Below are 19566 nucleotides of genomic sequence, written 5' to 3' on the forward strand. Positions count from 1 at the left end.
TTTTAAAAAATATATTATTTAATCTCTCTTTTTTTAATTTGTTAAATTATTTAGTGTCTCTATCAATTTTTTTACTGGTTAAATTATTATTTAGTCCCTTTTTTTAATAAAATTAATTAGTTGAATCTTATATTTTAAAAAGCACATTAATTAATTCATATAATTTGGTTTTATTAACTACTTAGTCCTTTTGGTTTTTTTTTACCCAAATTGTTTTAATCCTTTCCCCCTTATTTTTCTTTCCTCATATTTCTTCCCCTCTGTACTCACATCATTCTCTTCCTCATTCTCTTTATAGAAAGTGGTAGAAACTATCTATGCAAAAATGTTAATTAGTTTTTGTAAATCTTCAAGAAATAAAAGCAATAATCTAGGAAAATTATTTTTCAGTAGTGAAAATACAAAAATAATGCTTAAGAAATTGAATGAAAATACTTGCATAATTTTTTTTAAAGCAAATTCAAATTTAGTGCACAACAAAATTTTTATTTTTATTTAGGAATATGTTTTTTAAAATATATATAGGCCATCTAATTAGTTTTACTAAAATAGAAGAATTAAAAAATATTTTTTTAAAATATAAGAATCAACTAATTAGTTTTACTAAAATAGATAGACAAAATAATATGTTTTTTAAAATATAAGAACTAACTTATTAATTTTATTAAAATAAAGGGATTAAATAGTAATTTTACTTACATTAAAATTCATTGATTAATAAAAAATTTTTACTGAAGAATTAAAGAGTTTAATGAACAAAAATATATAAATTTTTATAGAATATTTTTCAAAATATAGGACTAAATAATTTCATTAAAATATAATGATTTAATAATTTCGTTAAAATATAGGAACTAAATAATAATTTTTCTAAATTATATGATGAAAGATAATGGAAGGTAAGTTGCTTAGGCTTAGACATTTAAATGAAAGTAAGTAGGGTATATGATCATTTATTTTTGCTCACTTTTTTATTTTAACAAGGATTTAATCTTTGAAGTAAATTATAAGGGAGATAAATATTATGTAAATTACGTAAAATTATTAAATAGTAGCAAATTCTATACTCTAACTTGATTTAATGGTTAAAAACATATTACTCATTTAGTATAGTTAAATTCAAGTCATTACTCCCCGATGCTTCTATTAAAAAAATAATAATAATTTATAGTAAATTAAAATATATTTTCATAAGTAAAAACAAATATAAATATTTCCATAAGCACAACTTGTATAGTTCAACTTCAAGATAAATTATTATCGTCATAAGCAACTTTCTTGATGACAACTCCCAAAACCTCTAGTGGTGTGGTCAACTATGTCAAGATTGAATGATGATAACAAATCCCATCACCTACTCCCCAACAACCACTCCCCAAAACCTCTACAGTATCCTTTCCTTTGCCACATTAATTTCATGTGCCTTGTCATTAGACCCATCAAGGCCGGTTCCAAATCAAAGAACAGGTGAAAATCGTCTTCAATTTGAATTGTAAATGAATCGAATTAAAATTAAATCAAAACTAAATCGATGATTTTGAGTCAAATTATCTTTTTTCATTTAAAAAATTAAAAAATTTTATAAACCATTGAATTTAGGTGAAATCGAATCGAAATCAAAACTCTAAATTTACGGTTTCAGTTCTTATTCACCTTTTAGATGAATTGAAATCGATTCAGTAGCCGAGCTTATTTGTATATATATATATCTATATATATATATATGTGAGAATCAAAATTGACAGGAGAACAATTAATGGTTTTATACATAGGAAATATTAATATTCATAAGGTTTCTTAAAGAAAAATTAATGGTATTGAATCTTCTCAAGACAAAACTAAAATATAAAATAAAATAAAATAAAAAGAAAGAATATAGTCATGTCTATCCTTCCACCAACCTTATTATATATATATATATAATAAATAAATTGAAGAAACACTACTCAATTTCCCACTTGTATTGAAGACGACATAAATTTAGCAAAATTTTGAAGATGGCATTGGCATATTGGCAGACAAGCAATAATGGATTGAAGATGATGGGTGATTTTACTGTTATATATATATATATATATATATATATATATATATGCACACACTTGCTTTGCCTTAGAAAAAAGAAAGCCTTAAAATAAGTTGCATGACTTATTCCAACGTAATCAATCATAGCCATTGCCATTCTCAGAAAATGTAATCATATCCAACATTATTCTATAGTTTTAAAGGCTGCCCATGGACTGTGTTGTGTTGGCATTTGTATGTTGCGAACGCAACTAAATGACTTGTTTTTTTAAATATATATGGGAATCACAGCTTAATGGCTATTTGGGTAGGTCTTATGTATGCCTTAAGTACATTTATTTCAATTTTTTCTGTGGATAATGAGATCTCAACGAAATATTGAGAGGGGTTACATCAACTACTAACTTTAAGAATCAATCCAAAATAGAATAGGACATGTGTTGAGTTCCTTGTTCTTTGGGTTCACTCTCATTTTTAATGTCGTATTTGTTATTAGTTGTTGATGTAACCCTCAAGGACTAATTAACTAAACTTGTTTCTAATCTAATATTTAATTTAACAGTAAATTTAAAAATAAAACAAGTCCTAAATAAGTTCACCTGAAGGCCCCTAGCTAGACTTAGCCAAGGGTTGATTTCGGGTTGAAATCAATAATTTTTTGATATTTGGAGGCTTGAATTAAAATGGTCTAAATTTAAATGGTTCAAATTGATTACGGTTTAATTACAATTTCAGATTAATTTTGATTTAATTTTAAAGTGATTGCAATTCCAATTAGGTCATGATCTAATCCGATTTGAGATAATTCTAGTATAAATTATTTTCTTTAATAATAATAATTCACCAATTAAAAAGATCCCTTTTCAAATGTTTATACACTTTAAACACTCAAGAGTATATTTTTTAATTCATTAAACATTAATAAAAATAAAAGTTAAAATATGCAAATTAATTTCAAAATTTCACAGAAATTATTGTACACCTTATTTGATAACGGTTCAAGAATTAAAGATGTTCAAAACCATCTACATAATCCAGGAAAAATGTTAAAAAAATATAATTTTAAAAATTTCAAATTAAACCTAAAAATCTAAAATATGCTAATTAACTTCAAAAATTTATTATGTACCTTATTTAAGAGTGGTCCAAAAATTAAAAATACTCAAAATCATCTATATAATCTAGAAAAAAAAATAGAAAATAAAATTTAAAATCTTTTAAATTGGACCAATTTCAATTTGGAACCGTCAGTTTAAAACGGATAATTTCAGTTCTGCACAATATCTTTTGTATTAAAATTTTAATTAAAAAAATACTCAAGATTTAAATTTTAATTTTTAATTATAAAAGTTCTTAATCATATTATTCATAAAATTGCATAATATGAATCTGTTAAAATTAAAAATTCTTTTTATTTTCTTTTTTTAGGAAGGTATCCTATCAATACCACGTAGGTACAACAAGCATACAAAACAAATTAATATCTAAATGGAAATGACATATTAACTTACTTGGATCCTAATTCTCTCTTGCTTTTGATATTATTATTATTATTATTATTATTATTGAAAATGGCAGGCTGTTAGGTACTCTCGAATTTGATTTAACTTAATGAGACATTTTATATTGACAGATGGAGAGATATACTTAATCCTTTACTTAATTATGTATTGGGAAATGCTCCTAATTCCTAAAACTTAATTTCCTTTGAGACTGTGAGATTATAAATCCCACGTGGGGAAATTATATATAAAGGGTAAATATAAATAATTATATTACAATATTGATTTATTAGTTATTTTAATATATAAAATAACTTAATCACTTATATAAATTTAAATTAAAATGAATTAACTTATAATTTATCAAACACTCTCTTCAAATTTAATATGGGCCCGTATTAAAATAAAAATATGAAAGTAATTATTAAAACAATTTAATTATTTATATAAGTCTGAATTAAAATAAATTAATTATAATTTAATCGGCACTCTCTCTGAATTTAATAGAGATTAATTAGAATATATACATTTCAATCGTTAAGCTTTAGTTTAAAGATATTAAAGTCGATTTCAATGCTGTTGTGAAGTCTAAATTTCAGTTTTAATCGAAATTAATTAATTAATTAATTAATTATATATATATATATATATATATATATAAAAGCATTATCCCAGTTTTTCCGAAGGAAAAAATAATGAGTGAGGATGTAGGTGGTGGGTGGGCAAAAGGATAGTGTGAAGTTGTTGACATTGTTTGCCATAAGAGAGTCAGGAATTAATGGAAACTATCTTGAGTTTCTCGACAGTATATATCAATGTTCAAATACCACTTTGAATTTTTTATTTAAATATTTTGTCAACTTCAAAATAGGGTTCTGCAAGTATTAATTTTTTTTTATTTCAATTTTATTTTTATTAAACATAATAATTATTTATATAATTTTTAAAAATATACCTTATCATCTCTTTTTAATTAAATGAGATAAAAAAAATAATTAATTAAATTAAATAATATTTTATTATAATTTAAGTGATTTAATTATTTTTTTAATCAACATACCAAAACTTTAAAGAATAGATAAAAGTGATGAAGGGAATAGATTAAGTCGGGACTGTTTGATAGTTAAACTAAATATTTCTTCTTTCTTACTAATTAATATTAATATCATCTCTGGTAAAATTTATCATTGCCATTTAGTTTTAAGTAATATTTTCTTGTATTTTAATTAGCAAGTGCTTAATTGTTTGGAAAAGTCAGCCTTTTGTAGCCAATATTTACTTGTATTTTTTCAATTATGAACTTGCTCATTTCACACTTGGAAACATCAACGTTGAAGGTAATTCTCTTGTTTTATTAATTCCTACCTCGTTTCCTAATTCCTATGTACTATTTGACTGTTCCCAAGCTAATAGGAATCAATAAAATAAGATATTTTTTTAAAAAAATTAAATAAGCCTTTATATTATTAATTAAGGATAAATAAATTTAAAATTAAGTTTTGAATTAAATAAGTTTTTGTATTTTTTAATTAATGTCAAATTATTCTTCACCTAATAAAATAATTTTTTAATAATAAAATTACTAAAAAAATAATATTTTTAATTCTTTTAAAAAGTTTGGTACATGAGAAAATAATTTATTCATACCTTTTTAAACAAAAGCCAGCATATATATATATATATATATATATATATATATATATATAGGCTAAAGAACCTTACTGGCAAACATGAAAATGGCGTAAGAACAAACGAACACCAATATTGAAATGACATCCCAACTTATTGGGCAGGATACTCCACCATGTCACACTCATCCCCTGATTTAATATATGATTTCTTTTTTATGTTTTATTTATTTATTAAACTAAAGCTCATGAAGAGTTTTGAGATGGTTTGGGGTTCTTCACTCGTCAAGGTGATGAAATTAAGCCTCACAGGTGATTTTGTCACCATGCTATGAGCTATGAGGCTTTCAGATATTGAGATCAACACTTTATTAATTTAAAATTCATTTGTCTTAAGAGATAGCAGTTGGGAAATTTATTAATTGGAATCAAAGACTAATGTATTAGGCATCATAACATTCATTAGAATACATAATCAGAACACGCAACTGTTTAAAAGGATAGTTTGGAATAATTCAAGAAAGATAAAAAAAAAGGGGTGATTCGGATACAAATGACAAACAGTTGCACATTACAAATTTCTGCTTTTAGTACTTTGGAACTTGTTCTCTAGTTTTATAGACCAGTGCCACCAGTTGGGGTGTAATGGTAGCATAGATGCAAGCAAAAGGAAGCCTTTAGGATTGAATCCTGATGGAGTCTTCTGGCTGTTTTGGGATAGGAAGGTGACCCCTTTCCTGCAAGCTCTTAACAGTTTCATATAGGCATTGCTTCACTGGTGTAAATTCCAAGCCAAGTTCCTTAAGCTTTTGGTTGGAGAATTTGTATGGTTTTGCTCTTGGGTTCTTCTCATCTGAACACCTGCAATCATTTCACACACAAAATTTCAGCTACCAAATTCCATGAATTAAATTGGAATTTATTTTCTTTATATATAAAATAAAAGACTTAATTGTGAGGGATAATGATTAATTCTATTGGAACATGTTGGCTATATTAATGTTTCTGCCCAAGTGTCAACCCTAGTCACCCAACTAAAGGAATATTCATATGATTTCTCTAATGTTTCAATCAAAGATAATAAATTTTGACTCATTCAAATTCAATTGATCTGAAACAATTTATAACACATTTATATTTGCTTTAAATTTAACTCAATCAGCTCAAATTTTAATTTAAAAATTAAATTTTGTAAAGAAGGTATATTTTAATCAGATTTTTTTTTTCAAAATCTAACCCACAATTTAATTTCACTAACAAAATTCAAAATGATTATAACCCTAAATTTTAATTTGAATTTAAGTTCATCCTAATTTTATCCTCTAGCTTTAACAAGCATTAACCTTACTTGTAAAAAAGTAACTTGTATATTAAATCTCCTTGACCAGGAGACATGGGAAAAGGTTGGTTAAAGAAGACCTCCAAGCTTCACTTATGACAATGACATTGGAGTAGGTCAAGGACACCTTAGAACCACTATTTTTTTTTTTTTTAATCTTCTTGGATTTTTCATTAATTAAAATGATTCCAAGTGTTGTTTTATTATGGGTTTGATAATAAATTCCTATCCTAGGCCTTGTAGGTGAGATTTATAATAAGTCAAAGTGGATACAACAACTGCCCCACCACCCTACGAAAACAAAAGGTGCAACACTACTTAAATGCATTTGCCTTATTCAATGCTTTCTATTTGTTTTTTCCTCAGCTTCCAACTTTCAATGCGTAATGGCTGATGCTAGAAATCAACCCAAAATGTCAAGTTTAGATTTTTCAATGTCCTGTTGTCGACTATTAAATCTTTAAAAAAATTATCAAAACTCTAAATTAAATTTCTATTTGATTTAAAATTATCATAGATTCTAACTTAAGACCTCATAGTGTCCTAATATCATTAAACTTAAACTCATTGGTAAATTACCATATTTCCTATTGCTTAATGTTCTAAATGGATAAGTTTCTATAATCGCTAATCAAATTTATATAAACAAGACTATAAAATCAAACTGTAGAAGAAACAAGAAAGTCCTTTTTTAACTATTATTATTTTTAATTTCTTTTTTTAGTATACATGTGCTGCATTATTACCTAATTTGTTGGTTAAATAAATGAATTATCACCTAACTTGTTAGCATACTTACAAGGTCAATGTATAGAACTAGATACATTACTTCAGTTGACCCCTAATACCAAGAGGAAATCCCTCCAAATATTTTCTATATTTTTCTTAACAAATTTAGAATCAAGACTTTTTTTAATATTTTTTTCTAAGAAATTAGTCAAATATCAATGCAATATGATCCACATTTATTGATAATATTGTCATAATCAAGTGCCAACTAATAGATAACTATTCTTAGAACTCTCGTCTACAAGTTTAAGTTTTAAAAAAATAAATAAAAAAAAGGCTTCCATTTGAGGATAATAGACCCAACAAACCCAATGTGCTTGATAGGGAGATTGTTAGAAATACATAAGTGTGAAATTCTCACATAAAAAAAAATATATAGGATGAGTAAGAGACATATAAATGGGAAAAACACATATCCTTAAAGTTTTAAGTTGAATGTGGTGTCAAGTTTATGAATGTGTTCTTTCATAAAACTCATATCTCTAGACACTTTGGACTTCTCAGATCTCTAATAGAACTATTCTTGGAACCCTCATTTACAAGTTTAAACTTTTAGGATGAGTAATTTCTTCACATGATATCAGAGCCTTTGTTAGTTAAATATTTCAGCATAAGGCAAAGTGAATATGTGTTTATTCAGGCATTAAGCTTAATGGGTTTTTGCATGTAGGGATATAATAGAGATAAAACTATTTTTGAAACTCTCATCTACAAGTTTAAACTTTTAAATTAAGTAGTGGCTTAACACTAACGGTATGGAATCTGATTAGAAAGTTGAAAGCAGCGGAGAGCCATAAACATAAATTAGGAATCGAATCCTTATCATATTGTGACTTGAGGGTATGCCACTTGAGGTCCTAACAATCCTACCACTAATTTCTTCATTTGTGGCTTGATTATTAGTTGGCAAGTCATTTCACTCCGTTTGATTGATTGGGACTTAAATCTTAATATTAAATTATAAACTACTTTTTTTTTTCGTAATTTCTTAATTTTACAAGAAATTTTAATTAAAGCAAAAGGTATCTTATCGCAGTGAAGCCAAAAGAAAAAAATATATATATACATATGGGGTCCATCATTATTCACAATAAGATTGAGAGAACTTTACCTGGTGGGGATGGGATACTCTGGGAAGAACTTGGCAAGAATTTCCACCACCTCTCCACGGTGGAGGACGCTCTCGGCGCAGAGATATCGGCCAGAGGCAGAGGGCGTTTCATAGACAAGAATGTGGGCAAGTGCCACATCCTTAACGTGCACGTAAGCTTGAACAGAATTGGCATAGGTCTTGGCTGAACCAGTTAGGTACTTGAGGATGTGAATAATGCTGGCATTCACAGTGGATTGCAGCAGTGGTCCAAGCACCAACACTGGATTCACCGCCACTAGGTCCACCCTTTTCTCCTTGGCCACGTCCCACGCTGCTTGCTCCGCCACCGCCTTTCCATAGCAGTACCAGTTCTGCAATCAAAATTTTCACCAAAACTTAGTTTTTGTTTCCTATGTATCCAAACAATTAAATAAAAAATTCAACTACAAATGGGTAGCCAACCTCAATTAAAAAATGAAAATGCTATTTAATTAGCAATTAAAATTTCATTGACCTGGCTAGATTTGGTCAACAACTCCTCTAGTATGTTCAGGAATTTCTTGGCAAATCCCAAATCTCAAACCAGTCAATACAAGTTACCTTTGCTATCAATGCTTGACCATATATACATATTCTACTTGAATTAGAAAGAAAAGATTACTCATTCAACGGAAACAGAGTTCAAATTAATTCTTGACCATATAATGTTAATCATTAAGCAAATAGATGTTAATTAATACTAATATAATACTAAATTAATAAACCTTAGTAGTCTTGCAGAAGTCGAGGTCACTCCAGCAAGATTCATCCACAACAACATCAGGGTTCCTATTGGGATCCATATAAACAGCACCGATTGAAGACGTGAACACAACTCGACGAACTTTGGCTTCTGCAGCTGCTATGATCACATTTTTTGTCCCATTCACTGCTGGCTCCACCATTTGTTCCTTCAATATTAAAATCATTCCTCATCATTCATGAACAAAATCATCTAATTCATTTTGGTCTAATATGCAATATTAAAATTTTTTTTTTTTTTCATTGATCCATTATTTTTCCGATTAAGAAAATGAAATGGAAAATTTTAATGGTATAGAAAGAGAACTTTCAGGCATGGAGAGAGGATTAATGCGAGAATACCTTTAACAAAAATAAAGAGAAGTATTAGGTAAAGTGGGCCACTGATGCAAAACGTAAGGTGACGATAATTATTATTCTGTAAGGGACCCATCAAAGCATAGACGATTTGGTGATGGCAATCCAAAGGTAAAGTTGGTTCGGGTAGGGGTAATGTCCATTTTGTTTTTTGTTTTTAAAAATAATAATTTCCAAACGCTTTCCTGGCATCCAAACAGGAGTTTAAGAACAAAAACAACTTACTGGATCATCAGTGACAGGAGAAGCAGTGTGGAAAACTCCATCACACCCCATAATGGCCTCTCTAAGACTCTCATAATCAAGAAGATCAGCTTTGCATAGAGTTAATCTCTCCTGCGCACCTTCAAGCTCTCTCAAATGAGCATTCTTCGGATCATCTATCACAAGAACAAAATAATAATAATAAGAAGAAGAATAAAACCCAATTAGTAGAAAAAAATTCTTTATATCCAAAAACACAAGAATCAAACCTGGGTTCCGCATAGTTCCCTTAACGGTATAACCTCTCTCAAGAAGCAACTGAACGATCCAAGAAGCGATGAAGCCACCGGCACCGGTGACGCAGACGGTTTGGCCACAGCCAGAGAGTGAAAAGGTATCAGCAGGCATGGTTGTGGTGTAGGGTTTGGGCGGAAAGAAGGAGGATAGAGAAGTTGTTGAGATGGAGGGAAGCGTTTTTTAGAATGGAAGGTAGGCACTGGCACGAGCAAAGCAAGTGCCTCTGTTGGTGATTTATAAGGAGAAGAAAGAGCTTACCGCGCTCACCTACCCCGCCCTGTTTTGTCTCTTGCCAATAGATATAGGAACCGAGGGAGGGAGATTAAATTAATCATTTAATTGATTGATTAATTTAATTGATTAATTCTCTGCTCTTTTATCTTCTTCTTCTTTTTATTATTATAATTATTATTATTATTTACTTTTAATTTTATATTAAGAAAATTAAAACTCATAATTATTTTTCACTTTATAATTGTATAATAAAAGATAATCATTTCTTTATTTATTATAAAAAATAAATTATTTTAAAATAAATAATTGATGAAATTTGAATTTAAATTTTTTTTACTTTTTATATCTTAAAAATAAAAAAAAAATTAATTAAATTACTCCCTGATTGACAGATGTATTTAGCCATATGTATTTAGCCGTAGCATCAAATCATACTAGAATTATTTATTTAATTAAAAGCAGAATTAATGCTAAGTTAATTAAATAAATGATCATCTTACCGTTTTACACCAATTTTGAAATAAGATAAGCAACGAAAGTGTAATACATCAATTTTTAGAGGTGTTTAGCCTTTGCACCAAGCTAAGCTAGACTTTTTGGTTTAGTTAACAGCGAAATTAATGTTAATTTCTTAATTTTATTTAAACTTATAACTTAATTTATATAGTTTTAAAATTAAGTAATTTAGCCTTTGATATTTTAATAAATTTATAAATTAATCATTACCATTAGAATTTCAATTAAGTTATTATTAATTATAATAAAAGTGTTTACTTTAATCCTGATATTTTATTTTATTTTATTAATAATTTTAATATATGAAATTTTATTTTATTAATAATTTAATTCCTATATTTTTAAATTTCAGATCCCATTAAATTTTAAATTTAAATTATAATTATTAAAAATAAAGATTAATTACTTTAGAGTTCTTAAAATTTTAGTAATTATAAAATCATCCATATATTTTATAAATTGATCTTTAAATATTATAACTATTTACAAATAAGTCCTTATAATTTTGTAAAATTCTATGTCATTGTTACTTTAATAATATATAAATATTAAATGATTATACTTTTCAATTTATAGTACTTTCACATATTATATTGTATTATTATATATAAAAGAAAGAAAAATAAAATATGAGCCTATACACAAATTATTAATAAAATAAAATATTAGATACTAAATTATTTTTTTATTGAAAATAGAGTTAAAACCATTTTAGTTATTTTTTGCCAAATTTAATAAGAAATTAATGGTGATTTTAGCGGTAGGGACTAATTTATAATTTTATTAAAATGTCAATAGCTAAATTGCTGGATTTAAAATTATAAAAATTAAATTATAGATTATGTTAAATCTATGAAAATTGTTTATAAAATAAAACCTCTAAGATTAAATTATTTTCAGATTAAAAATAAAATTAAGAGCATTTTAATCATTTTTTTAAAAATTAATAATAATTTGATTGAGATTCTAATCACACAAATACTAACTTAAAGATTTATTAAAATATCAAAAATTAAATTAATTAATTTTAAAACTACAAAAACTAGATTATAGGTTTAAGAACTAAATTATAATTTACCTTTAAATTATTCTTTCCATTATTCTTTATTTTTAATAATTTTTTTAAAATCATATAAAGAAATCAATATGTTATTATAATTAATATTGCTTTTAATTCTAAAATTTATTTATTTTTGAATTTGTAAAAAATATAAATATTCTTATTTATTTTTCTAGTCACATGGGAAACTTAAGAAAATTCTTGAAAAAATAGATTTCAGAAAACATAAAAGAAAAATTATAAACAATTTTTAGATTTTAAAAAAATAAAAAACAAAAAACATACAATAACACACTAAACGGATCCTAAATAAATGAACGTTTTAGCTTTTTATATCAATTTTGAAAGAAGAAAGGATTAAAAATATATTACACCAATTTTTAGAGGCGTATATAATTTTCAAATTATAACATTAAATTAAAAAAAAATACTAGGAGAGCATTATAAAGAAAAATAAACCCTTAATATTAAAATGAGAAAGGAACATAAATAATACATATAATTAGCTCTATCTGGTCTACCTTGCTTGGTTTCCATCATCATTACAATCATCATCATTCCTGCAGAATTTCAAATTTGATATATCTAACTCTTTAGACTATTAATGTAATAATTTTGACGAAATATTATAATAAAATTATAAATATATTAATTTTCTACTAAATATATTATATTATATTATATTATTTTTCTCATTTTTCAAAACACCATATTTGTAGTCCATTTATTTTCTCTCTTTTGTGTCTTTTCTTCTTTCAAAAATTGAAAAGGAAGAAAAACAACATTAACGTTAATATTCATATGACTGATAAATTTTAGTTCAATAGTATTAAGTGATGGAGTCAGAAGCTTTAATCAATAGAGTTAATGTCGAATTATTATAAAGACTTTTTAAGTCAATTTTTACATAAAATTATTTTTGAAATTTTTTATTTATTTTGTTGTCCATTAGTTTATTTGCAACAAGGGCTTTCTTTTGGTAAAAAATTTATCTATTAACTAAAAAATAAAATATTTTTCATAATTAAATTTAATTTTTTAAAAAAAATAGGTGCAGTTATATTAGAATGATATCAAACTAAATGAGTTGAAATTAAATAAAAATTCTGATAGATATTAGGTTGACATCAAACTAAATGTATTAAAATAATTTCTACATATTTAATTTATTAAAATTTATACTAATAAAGTAAAATAAACAATATCCATGTAATAAACAATGAGAAATTTTAACTGTTTATCCAATTCATATTCACAAACTAATTTTCAATTAAAATCAACAAAACTCAACAAATCTTTGTTGGATTGTGTTGAATATTATTATTATTATTATTATTATTATTATTATTATTATTATTATTATGGAATGATAAGAATCAAGTAGAAACAGAGGAAATTAAGATAAAGAAATAAAAGGAGAAAGTGGTAGAGAGTGACAGAGAAGACACTGAATAAATTATTTCTTTTCCCATTTGACCTTTTGGATACTCATTTTTTTTTTAATTTTTAACTATTTTATAGGTTAAAAATTTTAATTTTGTGGGATCAAAATAAGTTAATTATGTATAATATATATGAAAAAAAATAGTGAGAAATTTGACCTCACTTTAGCGTATGTGACGCGCCATTGCCTAAATATGTATTTACGATTATGAAATCTTAAATTTTAATTTTAATTAAAATTAATTATAAAAGAATTAATATATGTTTTTTTTTTTCAGTCAACTTAATTTCTAAAGTCCCAACTGGTTGTAGATATGTTGGAGTGGCAAAATCTTTTCGATTTTATATAAATCTTATCAAATACATTTTGGAGAGTTTATTTTTAAAGGAATAAGATGAATACTCGAATTTAATCTGTAAAGTAAGTAATATATTTTTTAATTATTAAATTAAGTCAGATCAAGTATTTTTAAGATATTTAAGAGTGCTTTTATCATTAGTTGCTTAATTATTTAGGGAGTATTAGGAATAGCAATAGGGCGAGTCGGGGGCACGGATCACTTCTTCTACCCTCACTCTACAAGAGTTCGAGATCGAGTGAGCATTCCCCGTTGGGTTGGGGGGGCGAGGCAAGTTTTCCTATGGAATTTTTTTTAAATTTTTTTCATTTTAATTTATTAGTATATAATATAAATTTATTTATGGAATTTTTTTTAATTTTTTTTATTTTAATTTATTAGTATATAATATAAATTTATTTATTAAAAAATAAAATATAATTAGAAATATAAGTTTTACACATTATTTCAATAATATATTTATATATTTTGTTAAAATTATAATATTTAAATATATAAATATATAAAAAAATTATTTTTTAATAAAAAATAATATATTACTATGCGGAGCGGGTTACAGGGTTTCAAAGCTGGAAGAAAGTCTTCTCGTTCTCGCCCCACACAAATCAAGATCAAAAAGGGTTGGAAAATTTTGATCAAGTTTGGTGCGGGCTAGGTCGGTTTTAGGAACTTTTGCCATCCTAGAGAGTATTTCGAATTTGCAAGGTCACAATCTTAAATTTCAACCGAGAATATATATATATATATACGAAAATTTAATTAAAATTTTGATTTTTAGAGATTTATAACAAGATGGATGTAGTTTTATAACATCTGAAATAATAAATTTTAAAAAATTAAAATTCTCTAAAAATGTGGTAAAAAAAATTATATAGTTATTATATTTTTGTGTGAGATAAGATTTTAGTAAATAAAATACTATATTTAATATGATAAATTGATTTTTTATATAAAAATTATAAAAATAACCATAAAAGATATACTGCCACATGACAATATTTTAAGTACACTTTTAAGTTAGATGACACACTCTTATAAAGGCATTTTTAAGACTCAGCTTTCTTATATATATATATATATATATATATATATATATATATATATATATGTTACTCATGCACGCAAATAAAGCTAATTAATAACCTCCATTTGTGAATCATTTGATCCCTCTCATTAATTATCCATTTTTCTGCACCTTTGCATTCATATTCAAAATGCAGACATAAATTTCATTCCAAAACCCTTACTTATTATGACAAAACAAAAACTTAACTTTAACCTAAAATTCTATTTAAATTGTAATTAAATGACCATTATTAAGAATATATTTATTTTTCTAATATTCATGTTTTGTATTTTTCATTTTTTTTTAATGAGCTACACAAACTGGGGAAAAAAAGAGCTATAGAAAGTTGAATAATGAAAAATAAAACAATATATTTGTATTCAATTATTTCTTTTTGTTAATAGATAAAATACACACACATAGATCAGTGATAAAAATGAACCACTATTAAAACTGTGACAATTTTAACATGGTCCTTATTTCTATATTCAATCATTTCAATTAATTAACAAAACATGGCTACATTTAAAAGTATATATTTTCAATAATTTCAACTCAATTTGGTTGTGCACAAATTTTCCAAGTCTATACATGGCAGTTTCCTCAGCATTTTTTTTTTCCTGGAATTAAAAAAAATTAAAAGAATTTCACTTTTTCACATAAAATATTTGAAAATTTGTTGGTTCTTCTAGCTAATTGAATAATTGATTATTGTTCACAAGTTTCAATTCATAGATATGGACTAGGGATGTAGATATATAATATTAAAGAAAGACTGAAAGAGAGAGCTAGTCATATGAAATATGAACAGAAGCAAATGCAGTTAGCTAGCTGCTAAAAAGAGATAATAGAAAATGGAGATTTAAGTAGAGGATACATACATCTCTTTCCCATGCATCAGACCTTATCTTTGAAGATAAATATCTCAAAGAATGGGTAATTTTTATCGGTTGTCCCTCCACTTTGAGGATATTTCATTTCCGCCCCTCATATTTAATTTATTATCATAAAATCTTTTAATTTTAAAAATGTCACCCTAAAATTCTTTATGTCAAAATCGATCAATTTTCCTACAAGATGCTTATTTGGTAACGCTACGCTGTTAAAAATTAAAATAAAGGAAAAAAAGAAATTACTATTACAGCTCTTTTGACATAATTTCTTCTCACAAGTCAGACTTTCTTTCCTTTATCCTTACTCATTCCTGTCCAACCTATAATACCTCTCACTAACCACTTTTTACGTAGTGTTTTTCTTTTTTATTTTATTTTTTTGACATATGACACTATCATGTAAGTAATTTACTGAAAATCTAACTAAATTATAATGAGAGGAATTATAGTGTAATATTTTTGAAGTTTAGAAATTTTATTATAACATTTTCAAATTTTATGGATTTTATGATAATATTATGAAGATAAAGGACGAAAGTAAAATATCTCTTAAAATTGAGGGATGACAGATAAAAATTACTTGTGATACCATTTAAATTTAAATTTTAAAATAAGTTGATTAATAAATTATTTTTTTATTTTCTTAAATTATATTTTTAATTAATTATTTTAAAGCATTATGAAGTCATATGACTTATCATTCTGAAGTATAGACATCTCCAGATTTTTTGACAAATAATAACCTTTTTCTTCTAGTGGTTTTTCATGTTGGAAATTTTTTACTAAAGAATTCCCCCGTTTCATTTATTATTATTATTATTATTATTATTATTATTATTATTATTATTATTATTATTATTATTATTATTAATTTGGTGGTGAAGGACTCACTATCACTAATTAGCATTAAACTTTGGAAGTTCAATTGGTATAGTGAATAATGGGTGATGTTTGAATTACATAAGATTATCTCCTCTGGCAAGTCACAGGTCAAGTTCCTCGTCATTTTTCCAATTTCTCGGTGGCTTCAATCTATGCATGAGGCCTTTTCGTTTCTGCGTTCTATGTTTCTATAGACATTTCATTAGTAAGTAAAATAACAACCAAACAAAATTTGTCTAGAAGAAGAGCAAGTCATCCCCACACCTACTGCCCATCACACCATATCAATGATTAAGTCAATATACTCTTCATTTTTGAGTTTGACAAAATGGTTTCAGAAATCAAACTATAGAAATCGGTTGATGGTTTTCAAGCTCAATTCTTCTGACTATTTCCACCGACTGTATTAATTGTATATGTGACATCATTATGGCATAATTATAATATCATTTTTTAATTATAAAAATATTAATATTAAAGTCGTATAAATAGTAGAAAATTTATATAAAAATATTTGAATATTGATTAACCTAACGAGAATGACTAATTTAACAACTCTAATTATTATTTTCCATTTGCATGCTTATTTTTTTGTGTATATACACTCACACATACCAATTCCTTTGGAAGGAGCCAATAAAATTTGTTAGCAACCATTTTTAATTCATCATGTAGAAAATTTTTTCCTTATTTTAGAAGTATATAAAATTAAGAAAAATTATATTTAAGGTATTTATTTATTTTTTTAATAATAAATCACAAATATCTTTTAATTTATTAAATTAAATTTACTTTTATTAGAGAGATTTATTACAAAAATAAAATATTTAATTTTATTTAAAAAATATAAAATTTTTTATTATTTTTACCAACCTATTGACTCATGATATGATGTTGGTAAAATATATATATATATATATATATATATATATATATCTATATATATATATCTATATATATATATATATATTTTCACGGGTGAAGTCATAAAAAAATGATAAAATGATGAATCATCTTATCATCAGATGTTGCTGATTCTCCATGTGTCAAAATGTTATTACAATGAATTCAACACAACTACAGTAAAAATAATTAAATAAATAAAAAGTAAAAGGTAGCCCTTGATAATAATATTAATAAATAAATTAAACGACCTCAATATGTAAGTTGCCTTTTTTGAATTAGATTAGTCGGTGAATAATTTTTTTATATTTATCAAATAATTTTATATTTTTATTTTATAAAATATTAATACTTTTAGAATCCTCTTCAAGGATTCAACTTTGAATTCTTCTCTTAAAATGCGATGACATTGTCAGAAGTAAATTATAAAAAGTAAATTATTTAATTTTAAATAAATTATTTTTAAATAAAAAAAAAATTGGCAGTTGCATAGAGCAAGTTTCCACATTTGGGATTTTTTGCTTCAGAGTGTAATAGTTTGATTCCAATGGGTATTAGTTTTTTTTTTTTTTTTTCAAAGGAGAAGAAAATGAACAAATTATATCCAAAGAAAACCATTTCCTATCCCCCATGAATTTAATTACAACATCTGCCTTAGAAAAATTTTAAAATACAATTGTTTTACATTATAGTAAATTCCATGTAAATTTTATTATAATCAATATTGAATAAATTCCTAAAATTTTACTTTGGGTTCAAAGGCTTGGAAGGGATACATTGCAAAACAAGCCCACCAGCTAAACTATTGTCGAGAGAAATAGATAAATTTTAACAACTGTCTATGAACTTATATAGTTATAATATTATAGTTTTTCAACTTTAAAATGTAACATAAAACTCCTTAAACTTTTAAATTTTATACAGTAAAATTCCTCTAATTTTCAATTATCAAATTTTCAGTTAGAAACTGACGTGAACAGCTCCTGCATAGCACTTAGTCAATATTTCTCTCTTCTCTCTTATGTAACGTGTAAAATTATTTTTCCTACACGTGAAAAATTATTTTATCTAGAGAAAGAAGAAAGATTCAATTTACACATATTTTAAAAAAGAAAAGAGAAATATTAACTAAACTCCATACTGGAACTGTCCAGGTCAGCATCTAACTGAAAATTGGTAATTAGAGGTTAAAAGGATTTTATTGTGTAAAATTTAAAAATTGATAAAATTTTATGTTACATTTTTTAAGTTTATGGATTACAATATTACAATTAGATAAGTTTAGGGATAATTCTTAAAATTTATTCCAAGAGAAAGCCTAAATGGGCTGCATTTACACAAGTTTTGCAAAATATGGTGAACAAAGCACAGAGACCTAATGACTCATAGTATTATCTCTTTCATTATTCTTTTAAAATAATTAATATATTTATTATTTTAATTTCATAATATACATAATTATTTATATTATTACTAGAAGGATTTCAGATTTTATATAATAAATTTTTAAAGAACAATAGTAATATGAAATCCAATTTCATTTGAATTGATGGTTTATTCTTTATTTAATTTATTATTTTTTTTAGATACTTTTTATTCTTCTTGGATACTTTAATATAAATTAAAGCCAAAGCAAAACTTTTTATTTTAGCATTAAACTTATAGAAAAATTATTTATTCGTAACTTAAATTAATTTTTTTATACAAGTTATATTATTTTAAATGATTATTATTATATGATTATGATTCTTTTATCAAAAATTATTATCAGTATTTTTTTTATTAATAATTGTTTAATATAATTAATAGTATTACAATATAAGAGATAATAAAATACGTAATAAAAATGTCTATATTTTTATGTATAATTTCACTTTATGTTTAACTTTGATCATATTTTATTAATATATCAATTAAATAATTTATTAATATAATTTTCATAATTATCTCTGCTTATTGCGAAATATCTTCGAAAATATAATGATCAAAATGTCAATAACAGTAAATTATACAGACCACATAGTAAATTACACTAAATTTTATGAAATTCATTTATTTCCAACAAAATTTTAGTAAATTCAATCATAATAGAGATATTATATGATAAATTTTTGCTGACAATTGAATTCAAGTCATGGTTAAAATAAATTCAAACCAACAACTGCTTGAATTTGA

At 25.0% G+C, this 19566-nt stretch overlaps 1 protein-coding gene across 1 annotated transcript; it reads right to left on the reverse strand.

Annotated features, from left to right (window-relative positions):
- Nucleotides 1-5569: 5569 nt before the first annotated feature.
- Nucleotides 5570-10293, reverse strand: LOC110641228 (cinnamoyl-CoA reductase 1). Its single transcript, XM_021792871.2, has 5 exons — nucleotides 10008-10293; nucleotides 9760-9914; nucleotides 9141-9326; nucleotides 8395-8747; nucleotides 5570-6016 (listed from the first exon to the last, which is right to left on the reverse strand). Exons 1-5 carry the CDS (start codon nucleotides 10144-10146, stop codon nucleotides 5833-5835), a joined length of 1017 nt encoding a protein of 338 aa, XP_021648563.2. The 5' UTR covers nucleotides 10147-10293; the 3' UTR covers nucleotides 5570-5832.
- Nucleotides 10294-19566: the final 9273 nt, after the last annotated feature.

This window comes from Hevea brasiliensis, chromosome 6 (assembly GCF_030052815.1).
Source record: "Hevea brasiliensis isolate MT/VB/25A 57/8 chromosome 6, ASM3005281v1, whole genome shotgun sequence".
In the NCBI taxonomy this organism is placed as follows: Eukaryota; Viridiplantae; Streptophyta; class Magnoliopsida; order Malpighiales; family Euphorbiaceae; genus Hevea; species Hevea brasiliensis.

Bases quoted from the DNA above. Each gene is read 5' to 3' on its own strand.
- LOC110641228 (XM_021792871.2), bottom strand. From the start codon at position 10,146: ATGCCTGCTGATACCTTTTCACTCTCTGGCTGTGGCCAAACCGTCTGC. The intron at 9,327-9,759 runs GTAAGTTGTTTT...TTAATATTGAAG, and splicing joins CTCCTGTCACTGATGATCCA to GAACAAATGGTGGAGCCAGC. The intron at 6,017-8,394 runs GTAAAGTTCTCT...AAATGATTGCAG, and splicing joins GAGTATCCCATCCCCACCAG to GTGTTCAGATGAGAAGAACC.